We start from the raw sequence: 12,878 nt of genomic DNA, 5'->3' as shown, positions 1-12,878 counted from the left end.
TGCTGCCCATGCTGGGATGTCAGAACAGGAGCAAATTCTGAGTAGAAATCCCCATTTGGGGGGTGGTCAGTCCTGGGGTGGACAGAGGGTGCTGGGGGCTGCAACACATGAACACAGCCCAGCTGTCAGAGGGACGCCACTGGGATGGACTCAGGCTGTGGGTAAATAACTGAAGTGGATTTTCTGATTTAAGCCCATCTCAGAGCTGTTCTATTTCCCTTGGCTGTGCCTTCTCTTGATTTGCTCAGCTGTGTTTGGGGCAGCCCCTGTCAAAATGGAGCTCCAGGGTTCAAGATTCCACTTCTTTACCCCCATAGGATCTTTTAATTGCAGGCTCATGAGTGCTGCTGCTCTCCAGTGGGACAGGCTGTGACTTTTATATCACCCAGGGGACAAGGTGACCTTCCTGGTGGGATGGGAACAAGTGCCTCTTGCATTCTCAAACCCACCCAAGGAGACCCGAGGCTGCACAGGACCTCGGGCACCCACTGATTCAAGCAGAAGTCACTGACTTCTTGCATGGAACTGAGGGAGTGTTTGGGGAAGAGCCCAGTTTCAATCTCCATGAATGGTGGTTTGTCCTTTTTTTTTGAGCGATTGCTTTTGCTCTCAATGTTTCTTCTGTTTTGTTAGATAGCGTCAGGAAAAATAATGTGCTGCTGATAATCTCAGCCAAGCGTGGAAGGCAGCCCTTGGCAAGGTCTGGCTGGCCCAGTGTCAGCTTCTTGGAGGGCTCATAACCCTGTGCTCGTGTGCCGTGCCTCCGACAGAGCCGCAGTGATCCGATGTTATCCCAGCGCCCGCCGGGTTGAGAACCTGGCAGAGGAGTGTGAGGGGCTGGAGCCTCCAGTTCAGCTGCAGTGCCAGTGCAGCCCTCCCTGGGAAGCAGCCCTCCCTGGGAAGCAGCCCTCCCTGGGAAGCAGCCTTCCCAGCTCCTGGGAGCTGTGGCTGAATAGTGGGGGAATTCCTGGGGGAGCGTGGATGGGGCCGGGGCTGCAGCTCTGCAGCAGCAGGAGCTGTCACGGTGCCCCTGATCCCACCCCGGCCATACCCTGCTCTCACCTGAGCACCCAAACCATCCACACTGAGGCCTCTGTGCTGTTTCACGTGCCCCTGTGGTGAGGAGAAGCCCATGCCAGGGCTGTCCTTGGCACACAATGCCATTGGAATACCCTGATCCATCCCACCGCCCTGGCTGGGCTGGCTGCAGGGGGCTGTGCCAGGGTAGGGGATCCCAGCCTCCCTCTGGCTTTGTGAGACTGGTTTTGCATCTGTTTGGAGGTGCATGAGGTGTCCCTAAGTCCTGATAGCTGCCTGATAGCCACCTGATAGCCACCTGATAGCCACCCAGGGGTCTGGCAGCTGCTTGCCTTCCCAGCGCCGCCCCCCTGGCCCCTGCTGCTCCCTACATTAAAGATGTGCTGCCTCTTGGAAAGCACATGTGAGTGGAACGGTGGAGATAAGCTAAACGGGAGAGGTTCAGGGGATTATGCACTGATTAAGTTATTACCAACGTGAAATGAGCCGAGCTGAGATGAAACAGGAGCTTTATTTTCCATTCCCTGGCTCCGGGCTCAGGCTCCTGTCGCTCGATGGCAAACCAAGCCGGGAGCCAGGAGCTCCTGGATCCCCCTGTGCTTTCCATGTGGCAGCAGGTCAGTGCCATGCAAACCCATAGGAAACAGTGTTAAATAGGGCTGGGAACTGGGGGCCTTCCTTGCTGCAGGGGTTCTCTGAGATGCAGCGCTTGAGACAGAGCTATTTCCAGTGCTGGGCCACCCACCTCATTGCAGATACGGGCAGAAAATGAATTCTTCTCTGTAACAGGAAAATCCGGTGCTGCTGGGAGGATGTGTTGGGGGAGGACCACCTCTTTGCTCAGTTTCCCCTGTTCTTCCTTAAGCGTCCCCTGCAGGCTGCTGTCAAAGGCAGGATGCTGGCCTAGGTGGGCGCTGGAGAGTGAAAAATAGAAAGTGCCAAATGAAAGGCTGTTTGGTTGGTGCTTGGGAATAAAATCAGTTTTCCATAAGCCCACAGGACAGGCTGGATCAGGTGGATAAGTCAGGAGTTCATGGCTGGAGAGCCAGGGGAGGGGGCTGAGATAACCACTGGCTATCCCGAGCTGGAGGAGCCCAGCTGGATTTGGGCACAGGCAGGGATTTACCCTGCTCAGGCAGGATGATGGCAGAGCCGGGGAGGGGACATTGGGGACAGCAGGGCACCGAGATGGCCCGTACCCCACCGAGCCCACCCGTGGGGCTGGGGAGCACAGGGCCACTGGGCAGATGTGGGGCTGGGGCCGTGGGCAGGGGGTTCCATGGGTGGGGTCTGTCAGTGCCAGCCGTGGCCGGGTCTCACCTGCTCTCTGTGCCGCAGTGATGGGCGCGCTGGAGTCCCGAGGGGTGCTGCGCAGGATGAGCGACATGCTGGAGATGCTGATGAAGAGGATGGACATCCTGGCCAGGCTGGAGAACAGCACGGAGTTCCACAGAGGGGATGAAGCACGATTCCCTCTGGACAGGTCAGTCAGACCCCGTGGAGCAGCGCTGGGCATGGGGGCTTTGCAGGAGCAGAACAGCCCAAGGTGCTGAGCTGCTCTGTGGGGGTGGTGGGGCCCAATGGGACATGGGGCTTGGGGAGATCTTGTTTAGTCTCATTTGCCATTTCTGGAACCTTTTCTTTTGGGATTTCTGAACTGGCTGCGATTTTTAGCAGTAGTGGTCACAGCCCCAAACTTGTCAGAGTTCAAGAAGCGTTTGCACTGCGCTCTCAGGCACACTGTGTGATTTTTGGGGCTGCTCTGTGCAGGGCCAGGATTTGGACTCAGTGATTCTTATGGGTCCCTTCCAGCTTGGGGTATTTCATGATTTCCTGCAGCAGCAGTCCCAGCTGCGAGTGTGGAGGCGTGGGAGGGCCTGCGGTGCTGTGCTGTGGTGCAGCCGGAGGTGGGACTTGCCGAGGCCTGGAGCAGCACCTGGTGTGTGGGATGTGCTCCCTGAGCTCAGGACAGGCTTTGTGCCTGTACTCCTTGGGTAGCAGTGGAACTGGTGGTTGTTTGGAATCCAGGGCTGATGTGCTTAGCCTTGGAGTAGAGCAAGGCTTAAATGTGCAGAAGGGCTTAAAATGATGCCCTGGCTCCCCGTGATGTACATCTCAGCTGGCAGCATGAGAGATGCCATCAGACCTTCCCACCTGATTCACTAAAGAGACACTTCCCTGTGCTCTGGGAGCCTTTAAACATTCATTGGCACTAATTTGAGTGTCAGGCCAAGACCTGCACAAATGGTAACCAGTGCTGGGGGGGCAGAGATGGAAAAGCAAAGGGGCAGCACTAGGGACCAACCTGGCAATGGGGAAAAGATGCCAATGTGGATTTTGCTCAGGTGGAGCCTCGGGTGACACATGAGAGGTGGATGGCAGGGATGTGACGTGCAGGGGTCACCCCTGCCCTGTTCCGTGCTGACAGCACAGGAGCTGTGGTGCATCCTGCTGGCTCCCACACAGCATTCCCACCTCCGCCTCCTGCCATCGCTGTGCTTTTCCCTGTTCCCACCAGCATTTCCATCCCTCTCCCTCGCTTTCCATCGAGCCTCTTTTGCGCCTATAATGGAAAACAGAGTAAGCGAGCCTGTAATTAAAGGCTGAGCTCTGCCACGGTACCTGCACACCTGAGTTAGAGCTGCACAGGCAGCCGTGGAATGCGTGGTCCTGCCTTTTATGTAGCATCATTTCCAGTACTGAGAAAATATAATTTGCCTCAGCAATGGCAGGTGCTGGGGATTTTGTCGTTCCGAAGCTGGCTGGTACCCAAGCGAATGAGACTACCAATAATCCCAGAGAGGAGTGGACAGGACTATTACAGCTGGCCACTGGAAGGTGCTTGCTCACATTTAATGATTTTCTTGGCCAGTCTTGTGTTAAAAGAACCAGTAATTGCAGGTGATGGTAGTTTCTCTACACTAGCAGCCAAGAGATAAACTTTAAAGTGTTTCTGTGGGCTGGCAGCAATGGCTGCAGACGGGGATTTGGTGTTTCAGATCTGCTGTGTGAGTGATGACTTTGGGGCCATCTCTTGGAGAGACCAGAGAGGATGGGAGCTGATGCACCCACATCAAAACAGCCTTGGGTTTTGTGTGTGTGCTCAGATGGGCCTGAGTGGTTGAGATTACAGACATCTTAATGTTCAGAAGCAGAAAGTCAGGGGCAACTAGTTTATCACCTTTTGCTCCTTATAAATCACCCCTAAAGGAAAATCAATTCTCTTCACTTGATTCTGCCTCCAAACCCATCTGTCTCCTCTCCTTGTTCTCACCTGGCCACTGAAGATCCATTTCTGGTCGTGGGGCAGAGCATCTCCAGGTGAAGCAGCCACCATGGGGGAGTTTCTTGAGGGTGGCATTTTGCTGTGACAGTCCCTAACGAAGCACTGGCAGCGCTTGCCAACACTTGGGGAGCATTCCCCGAGTGCTCCCTTCCTTCCAGCCCTGGGTCTGGCTGAGGTCTGTGGCCAGAGGGGATGTGTTGGAAGCGTTACAGCTGTTCTGGGTCTCAGCAGGTTTGAGTGGCCCTGTGTCTGCTGCCACGTGTGCTCCCTCATCCAGAGTGCCCTTTCTTGGCTTGTCCTGGCCCTCTGAGGGGTGCGTGAGGCAGCTGGAAGGGTACAGAGCCACCCTGCTCTGAGCAGAGCCTGGCTCTGTGCTGACCCCACAGCTTTGGGTGCTGTCTGGAGCTGAGCAGAGCATCCCGGGGGAATCCCAACGCAGCTGGGCTGAGACCCTGCGGAGTGCGGGTGCTGAGGTCCCTGTCACTTTGAAGGTAACCAGCTGCAGTCCTGGGGACCCCTGTGCTGAGGTGGGATTGGGCACCCCCAACTGCTCCAGGACCCAGCAATATCTCCTGGACCCGGATCAGCCCCACAGAGACACTTGGGTGCTGTTCCTCGTTAGGATCCTGGGATTCCACCAAGGGTTTGTCTCCTTCCCTCCCTGTCTCTGCCTCTTTGATCACCAGTGACCGACTTGAGGCTGTCAGGGAAAGATAATACAATTAAAGGGTGCTAATTTCAAAGGGATTTTAGTCTTCAAAGCGTCCCTGCTTGGCACGGCTGCTGCCTTCGTCTCCTTCCCGCTCAGCACAGCCGCCAGCATGGACTTTGCAGTTCCAGTTGCCCAAAAGTGGATTAGTTATTGTTTTCACAAAGTGCTCTCCTGCTGAAGGTTGGATCCCAATGGAATCAGCAAGGCTGGGTTTTGCAGAGCCCCAGCTGAGAGGAAGGAGGTGAAGGCTTCGCTGGGCTTTATGAGATAACCTGTGAGCACTGTACCGCTCGAGCAGAGGGTTGGGGTAGCTTTACCCCTTGGAAAGTGCAAGGAGAAGTCTGAATATACAGGGGGGAATTACTGGCCTGCCTTGGAAAGCCTCCCAAGCTTTCCAAGATGAACCTCGCTCCAAAATCTTTCTTGCTCCACAGGGGCTGTCTGATTGAATACTCCACAGGTGCCTCCATTTGTAGCCCAGCAGCCTCTTGCAATGCATTAGATAAAACTCTTGGAAAACCCAAATGTCCCAAATGTCCAATTTTCTTCCCCTTAGAAGAGCTGCCCGAAGGTTTTGTGGGACGTCATGCTGGGATAAGGACACAGGCTGCACCGGTGAGCCCCAGGTGTTGCTGGATCCCTTCTCCAGCCCTGCCTGGGCTCCCTGCTGCCTGCATCCTGCCTGCACCTTTCCCGTGCTGGGAAGGGAAGGATGGATTCCCTAACAAGGGCGAGCAGCCTGCCAGTCAGCTGCAGCAAAATCAATACGGCTGTTAATTGAATGCAACCCTCGTAAATCATCAGAGGGGAAGGAAATTAGGAGTACTTATGGAAGCCTCCTGGAGAGCTGTTTACTGGGCAAGGGAAATATTAGTTTGCAGGGGAAGGGTTGATCTCTGGCTGGGAAGTGCTAGGGAGAGAGGGGAGGAGGGGGTCTGAAGTGGCTGACCCAAGCCAGCACCATAACCCAGCAGTGCTGGGGATTGGAGAATTCCTTTTCCAGGAGCTGGGCTGCCCCTGCCCACCTCATCCCACAGGGACACGGCAAAGGGGAAGGCTGGGGTCTGCAGCTCTGGCATCCCTGGTCATCCCTCTCCTCCACACGGTGGTTAGCCTGCAAAGGGTGCTATTTGCTAACGACTGATTAATCTTCAAGCTTAATTACTGCCAAGGCTCAGTTAATTTCCACACACTTTAAGTATTTGTTCTTGTAATCATTACATGACTCCATATTCCCCCAGTAATTAAAAGTCTAGCAATATGACACTAAATGGATGATGTTCCTGCATCCTGCCAGCCTGGCTCTATTAATTCCTGAATTGTTGCCACTGGTGAGCTGGCTGTAGCGAAATCGCTGCCAGATGCTGTGGTCTCCTGCTACCCAGGTGAGCCTGGAGCAGTCTTGGACCCCTCTGTGTGTTGCCTCCCCATCTCCTCGGCAAACTGAGGGGCTCAGTGGGGGCTGCAGAAAGGGGAGGGGGAGCTGCAGGGTGTGAAAGCTGTTCAGGGCAGCCCAGGGAAGGTAAGACCCAGCCTGTGATCCAGCCTGGCTTTGCTGGGTGTTGGTTCTGCTGAGCTGAGCTTGGCTGCAGGAGCAGGGGTGCATCAGGAGACAGGAGCCTTCCTCCCCAGCACTCGCCTTCCTCACAGGTCCCACAGCCCGTTCCATCCTGGCAGAGGTGCTGAGTTGTTTCTTGCCAACTCCTGAGGGTGTCTCCAGCCTGGCCCTGGATGATTTCAGTGTTACTTGGAGGGGATGAGGACAGCACAGGGAGTCCCTGTGGGTCTGGGGTCCCCACTGAAGTCAGGAGAGGACGTAAATGCCAGGGAAATTCACACTTGGGCAGCTGAGATAAATTGCTTTTCTCTCTAAGGCAGAGCAGGGAGGTGGCTGTGTGCTGTTAGAAGGTGAGCAGGGGTCCATCCATGTATCCCACATTTCCAGAGGGGATGTGGCCTCGTGGAAGAGCCTCACAGCCAAATGGTGCTGGGCACTACCAGCGTGGTGATAGGACAGGTGCCAAGGTATGCCCAGGTCAGTCACACCCTCCCCTCCTGCTCCCAGGCTTGTACCTCCCCCAGCACCTCCCGCTCAATTTGCTGAACCTAGTTCTGCGATAGGCTTTGCTTTCTGTTGATTTTGTTTAGTTTGATTTATTTTTTATTGATTTCATTGATTTGATTTTATTTTTTATTTTATTTCCACGCCAAAGCATCGACACACTGGGAACTGCTTTATCACAGGGCTGGCAAATGAGGCTTCTTGGTGAAGGAGTACCTGGAGGCCAAGTGCAGTCACTGATGTTTTTGTGCCGTGGTTGGTGTTGCCTTGGGGGGCTGTACAGGGGCAGTGCTGGGGCGCTGGTGATGTGGGGCTGCTTTTACCCAGCCTGTGGGTCTGCTTTACCCTACAAGGAAAATCAGATCCTGTTAACCCTCCCTCAAATTCCATGATTTTGGACCAGCTTCGAGCAAACCCACAGCTGGCAAAGGAAATGGGAAGCGAGGACTCTATTTTGCCCCGAGGATTATGATCAAAACTGGTGGTTTTGGTCTCACTTTTAGGCAGGTCCCTCTCAGTCAAGACTGTGAGGCTGGCAATGCTTTCCCAGCTCACTGAAGGTGGTTTCTCCCAGCCTGCATCAGACTACTCAAGCCTGTAGATAAATATATCTGATTTATGCCCCAACAAAGTGGTGATCCCATAACCCTCCTTTTCATGATCCTTCATGTTACCATAAATAAACCCACAGCTGCCTGGGTGTGTGGCTCAGCCCAGTTCAGAAGGAAAATGAAGGTTTTTGGGCTTGTGGCTTCAGCTTTGTGTTTTGCTTGGGGAGGATCTCAAAGCGCTTTATAGCATGGATAAAATACTTTAATTAATGGTGTTGGTTACACTTTGCTGGCTGTGCTGGTGAGCTACAGGGTTTGGTTGGAAAGCTGATTTTCATCCTTTTTTTCGTGAAGTTTATTGGCAGCTCACTGAAATGTCAGTGTCCTCTCCTGGGGTGTGCAGCTGTGGGCTTTGGGTTATCTCAGGGTCTCTTAGAAAAGAATTTGTGTGTGAGAAATATCACCCACAATCAACTGAAATGAAAACAAATGGAAGTACTTTAGGGAGTTAAATGCTCCTGTATTTATTATGTGATTTATTATGTAACTTGGTGTTGGAGCAGTTCAATCAGGGCTCTGCCCATGCATCATCTGGTATTTGCTTCAAAAGAGTTTCCAAGGAACGCTCCCATCGTGTTCTCCGGGATGTTTTCCCAGGGGGAATTCCCGGTGAGCACAAACATGGCCAGAGTGAACTCAGGTCTTTACTCAGGTGTTCGTGGAGGGGAGACAGAGCTGTTTGTCTCACCCTGAGGTGGAAAGCATTGGGATGTACAGAGACCCCAGAAATTGCACTGGGAGCAAACGCTATCCTCTGAAATGGTAAAAAATATTTGCATGTAATTGTAATTTTTCATCCAGTTGACTGGCAGGAGCTGCCTGTGAAGAATAAACCCATTTCTCAGTGGTATGGGCCTTCTCACATGCGCAAAGCCAGGTGCCACATCCCTTTCCTTGTTTGATGTCAGGAAAGGCACCAAGCATCTGAGTGACCTGGCAGAGCCCTCGCCGTGGAGGAGCAAAGCAGCGAGCCCTGTGCCTCAGTCCTTGCACTTTTTTCCCCTCTAATGCTGCTCTAAATTTCTACCAAGCTGATCATAACCAGAACTTTGGGCTTTTGCTCTGCTCCCTGGGGGTCGGAGCCTTTCCTAAGTGGAGCAGGACATGGAGCCCATCACAGCACCGGGTGTGCTGCCCCCCCACATCTTGGGCCAGCAGCTCAATCCAAGGCAGCTCATCCAAACTCAGGGAACAGCACTGGAGCAATGAGGATTAAATCCAGGATTACAAGGCCAATAAATATAAACTGCACTGCTGAGCCTCCTGAGCACGGCACCTGCCCCGGCCACTGCTGCCTCTCATGCTACACCTCCTGTTTTGGGGTCATCGATGTCAGGGGACTGTGACATAAATTTTAGGGTGAGTACCAGCCACCCAGTAACCCCCCTGTGTCTGTGTCCTGCCCTCTCCCACGTGGGCAGCCCTGGCTCCTGGATTTTCAGATACAAGCCAGTTCAGAGAGGATGTGGAGATTCACACAACCGCATGGATCTCCCAAAAATGTTTTATCTCCAGCATTGATGAGTTTTATTTGTATTCTCTTACATTAGTGGAGCAAAGCTTTTAATTTCTCCATCTTCTTGGATATTTAAATGACTTTATTTAATTATCCAGCACTTGGAGGAGGGATTTTCCTCACATCCCTGGGACCCCACAGATTTCCAGCCACCGAGTTCGTGACTTCACAGAGTTGGGTGGCTCTAAGCGCTTTCCATTGGAGGGGCTGGGGATGAAGGGACAGATGGATGGATGGGAAGAGCAGCCTGAGCCCTCAGGGTGACCTGCTGGAGAAGCCCTTGGGGCTGATTTCTCCTGGAGATATCCCAGCTGTTTTAATGGGCAACACCTCTCAAGCTGCAGCAGGAACCAGGAGGACAGGAAAGATCCTTTTCCCTTGGCCGTCAGTGCTGCCTGTGGGATTTCAGCTCCTTGTCCTGGAGACTGAGGCTGTTGTGGGGCTGGATGTGATTTGTGTCCCCAGAGCAGGGAAGGAGCACCAGCCTTGGGCATCCTCCCTGCTGCTTTCTGCTCTGCTTTGGGTTTTTAAGCAAAAACTTAAAAAATATTTAAAGAGGCAAATGGCAGCACAGACTGGAGTGAGCGAGTGGAAATCCTTTGGTAAACTGCTCTGTGCAAATGCTGAATTTGTTGAGGTATTATCTTCAGAACATCTGCTTTTCTCCATCTGTATTGGTCTTCCCAAAGCTATGGCTTTCACCAGTTAATAGCAAGAAATATCGGATGAGCAAGCAAATATGTTTAGGGCTTGTATTATGAAGACAACACACAAAGAGAAAGAGATTCATCTTTTCATAATGCCACTTGTATAAAAGGCAATAAAAATACAGTGGCTTGTAAAGGGATAAACAGGCTGAATCCGAGCTGGTGCTGCCGAGTTGGGGACAAGAGCAAAGTGAAGGGAACCAAATCAATGCATAAAAAAGTGACAGAAAACCCACCCTCCGGCTATATTCTATGGCAAATGATCTGTCAGTGGGGAAAGATACATCTTAATAGCAGTTTTTGAAAGGAGATGAATACTGTATACAGAGCATTATAAGGCACGGTGTGATCTGAATCTTAATCAACACGGGGAAATATAAATCTGAAAATAATAAAGACGAAATCAATATTGATGGTCAGGAGTAAAAGTACTGTATTTGCTGTAGTAAACGGTTTTAAGGTCCCAGGGAAAAAATTGTTCTAGAAAAGCCGTGGCAATTTAGTGCAGTTTCAATGGCTGGCACAGTGCCAGCACATTTTGGTGGCATTTAGAGTGTCGCTATGGAAAAATTTAAAAAGCAAGAAGGGAAAAGGCAAAAAGCTGCTCCCTGGCTAGTGGTGGTGCTGGAGGAAAGGAGATTTTTTTCCCGCTGGGCTGGCAGGGGCTGTGCTGGCATCCTGGCTTGGATACAAGCATCTGGTGGGATATTCCTGCTCTGCTGAGCTATCTTTGAGCAGAATAAACCTCTTACCTTGTCCTGGCTGGTGTCTCCAGTTAGTGGGAACAAGGCATCGAACTCCTACGAGGCACACAGAACCTTTACCCATTGGAGATTTTCCTTTAAATGCCTTATTTTCCTGTCTCCTTCCTGGGTGACAAATCGCTGTGCTGATAGCTGATGTAACTTATGTTTAACCTGCTTGTCACCCCCTTAGTGCCTTACATGAAGTTTGCTGCTCCAGTGATGGCCTTGTTACCCAGCAGATACAAACACTGGGACCTGTCAGTGCTCTCAACTTGGGAGCGTGGCTCTTCCCCTCGGGCATCAAATCCCTTGCTCAGAGTCACAAGGGTGTGCAAGGGTGAGGAGCATGGGAGGTCTGAGCCTGGTTCTGTGTTTTGAAGGGGCTTTTCCACCTTTCTCCCTCTCCTTTCATATGTTCCAAGAGTCACAGTGGGCATTTTTAGTGTCACTGTCCAGTAATCCTCTGGGTTTTGGGGAAAGCCTTGTGATGCTCATGGCTTGTTTGGAGGACTGGAGTGTGATGCTCAGAAATACATTTTCTATCTAAGGGCTTTGAGGTGAAATCTCTTTGTTTGGGGAGCAGTTGTAGCTTCACAAGAGCTGGGCAAGCTGGCACAGAGCCTGGGCCAGCTCTGCCACCAGCACTGTGGCCGCCTGGCAGGACTCAGGCTGAGCTGGAAGAAAGCCATTTATTTAGGATAACGATCCTGGCTTTTGTTAGAGTGTTTTCATGGCTGCCCAGTGCTCAGCTCTGGCTGAGCTGAGGTCTGGAGGTCATCAGTGAGAAGGTGGGGCCTGAGGTTTCTGCTGATTTTTGAGGCTCACCCAGTTCCTTGGGTGTTTGGGAGCGAGTGAGGATTGGGATAGATTCTGGGAAGAGGCAGAGGCCAGACTGTGGGGTAATCTAAGTGCTCTGAAGAGTGAGAGCAATGGCTGTGGTCATCCTCTCTCCTTGCCATGAGTGATGGAGAAACCTGGGGAGCATCTTCATCAAGCCCACATCCTTTTGCTGTTGAAAACAGGAGTTTGGGCTCACTGGGTCTAAATTCACTGCATCCATGTGATGTTTCCTCCTAAATTGCCCACCCACGTATTTACTGAGTGCCTCTTCATCACCTGTAGGGTCTGATGGCTGCTTGCTGGTGGAAAAAGGGTTGCAGAAATGGGGGTTTTCAAGCTTTCAGACCAGGACAATTTTATCTCCTCAGAACCATGCTGACAAGCTGAGCTTATCTCAGGTTATTTTTGTGCCCATGTTTTCCCAGGGCCTCACGAGCAGCCTCCCTGCTGCAGCAGTTACAGCAGGATACCTGGGGTTTATTCTCTGCAAAGGTTGGAAGTGACTCGGGGGCAACGGTGTCCTCTGCATTTAATTATTATTTCTTAAAAGCCCAAGATCAGTGGCTCCCTGTGGAGATTTGCAGCCTGAATATTGATGGTTGTAAACCATGCCAGAAGGAAAAATGTGGGCTGCTCGCTGCTGGCAAATGGACTTTAAATCAACAACTGAAGCAGTGTCGGTTCATAAAACCAGGATTTTTTTAGCCTTGAGGACAGAGGTACTTTAAATCCCAGCCTTCGGGTTCACTGATCTGCTGGAGAACAAACATAAAACTTCACCACGAAGGACCTGACATCAGCACGTATTTTTTGTGCCACGAGCATTCAAGGTAGCCCTTTTGGTTTTGCTCACTGCGTGTGACATTCCCTTGTATCCTAACGACCTCGGCGGCAGCGGGAGGGAAAACTTACGACCCGAACGCTGCAGAAGGGGAAGTTATTTACTGGGATAACTCATCCAGATGTGGTGGCTGTTTGTGGTGGAAGTGGCAGCAGAGGTGTTGGAGGGGGAGGGCTTGCTCCTTGTCAAGCCTGGCAGGGCACCACTGCTGATGGATGGAGTTGTCTTTGCCCTTTTCCAGGTGACACCAGGTTTTAATGGACACCCGGCCTCTTTACAGGGCTCTGTTTCCCTGTGCACACAATGTGTTCCTTGGCTGAGGTTAAGGGGGCTGTTCACCCAGGACAGTGTTGATTCCAGGTTTGATTCCATGCAAGCACATGCAGCTACCCAAGCTGGTGGGATCTGACCTCAAGCCTTGGTGGGAAGGTGCCTGTGGGCTTTGCTAGGGCTGCAATCCCCAGCTCAGCCCCGGCTCCTGCCGTGCTCTCGATGCCGCCCCAGCTCCCTGACCCTGCA

At 52.2% G+C, this 12,878-nt stretch overlaps 1 protein-coding gene across 2 annotated transcripts in view; it reads left to right on the top strand.

The window, feature by feature from the left end:
• The window catches only part of MGAT5B (alpha-1,6-mannosylglycoprotein 6-beta-N-acetylglucosaminyltransferase B), a 64,673-nt gene that overhangs the window by 22,223 nt on the left and 29,572 nt on the right, over positions 1 to 12,878 (top strand). For both annotated transcript variants that reach the window (XM_039562332.1, XM_039562331.1), the window contains exon 3: positions 2,377 to 2,521. In XM_039562332.1, coding sequence (XP_039418266.1) covers positions 2,377 to 2,521 — 145 coding nt within the window. The remainder of the gene's footprint in view (positions 1 to 2,376; positions 2,522 to 12,878) is intronic.

Source organism: Corvus cornix, chromosome 18 (genome assembly GCF_000738735.6).
Source record: "Corvus cornix cornix isolate S_Up_H32 chromosome 18, ASM73873v5, whole genome shotgun sequence".
NCBI lineage: Eukaryota > Metazoa > Chordata > Aves > Passeriformes > Corvidae > Corvus > Corvus cornix.
The sequence above is the reverse complement of the archived record's forward strand: the minus strand, read 5'-3'. Positions and strand labels throughout refer to the sequence as shown.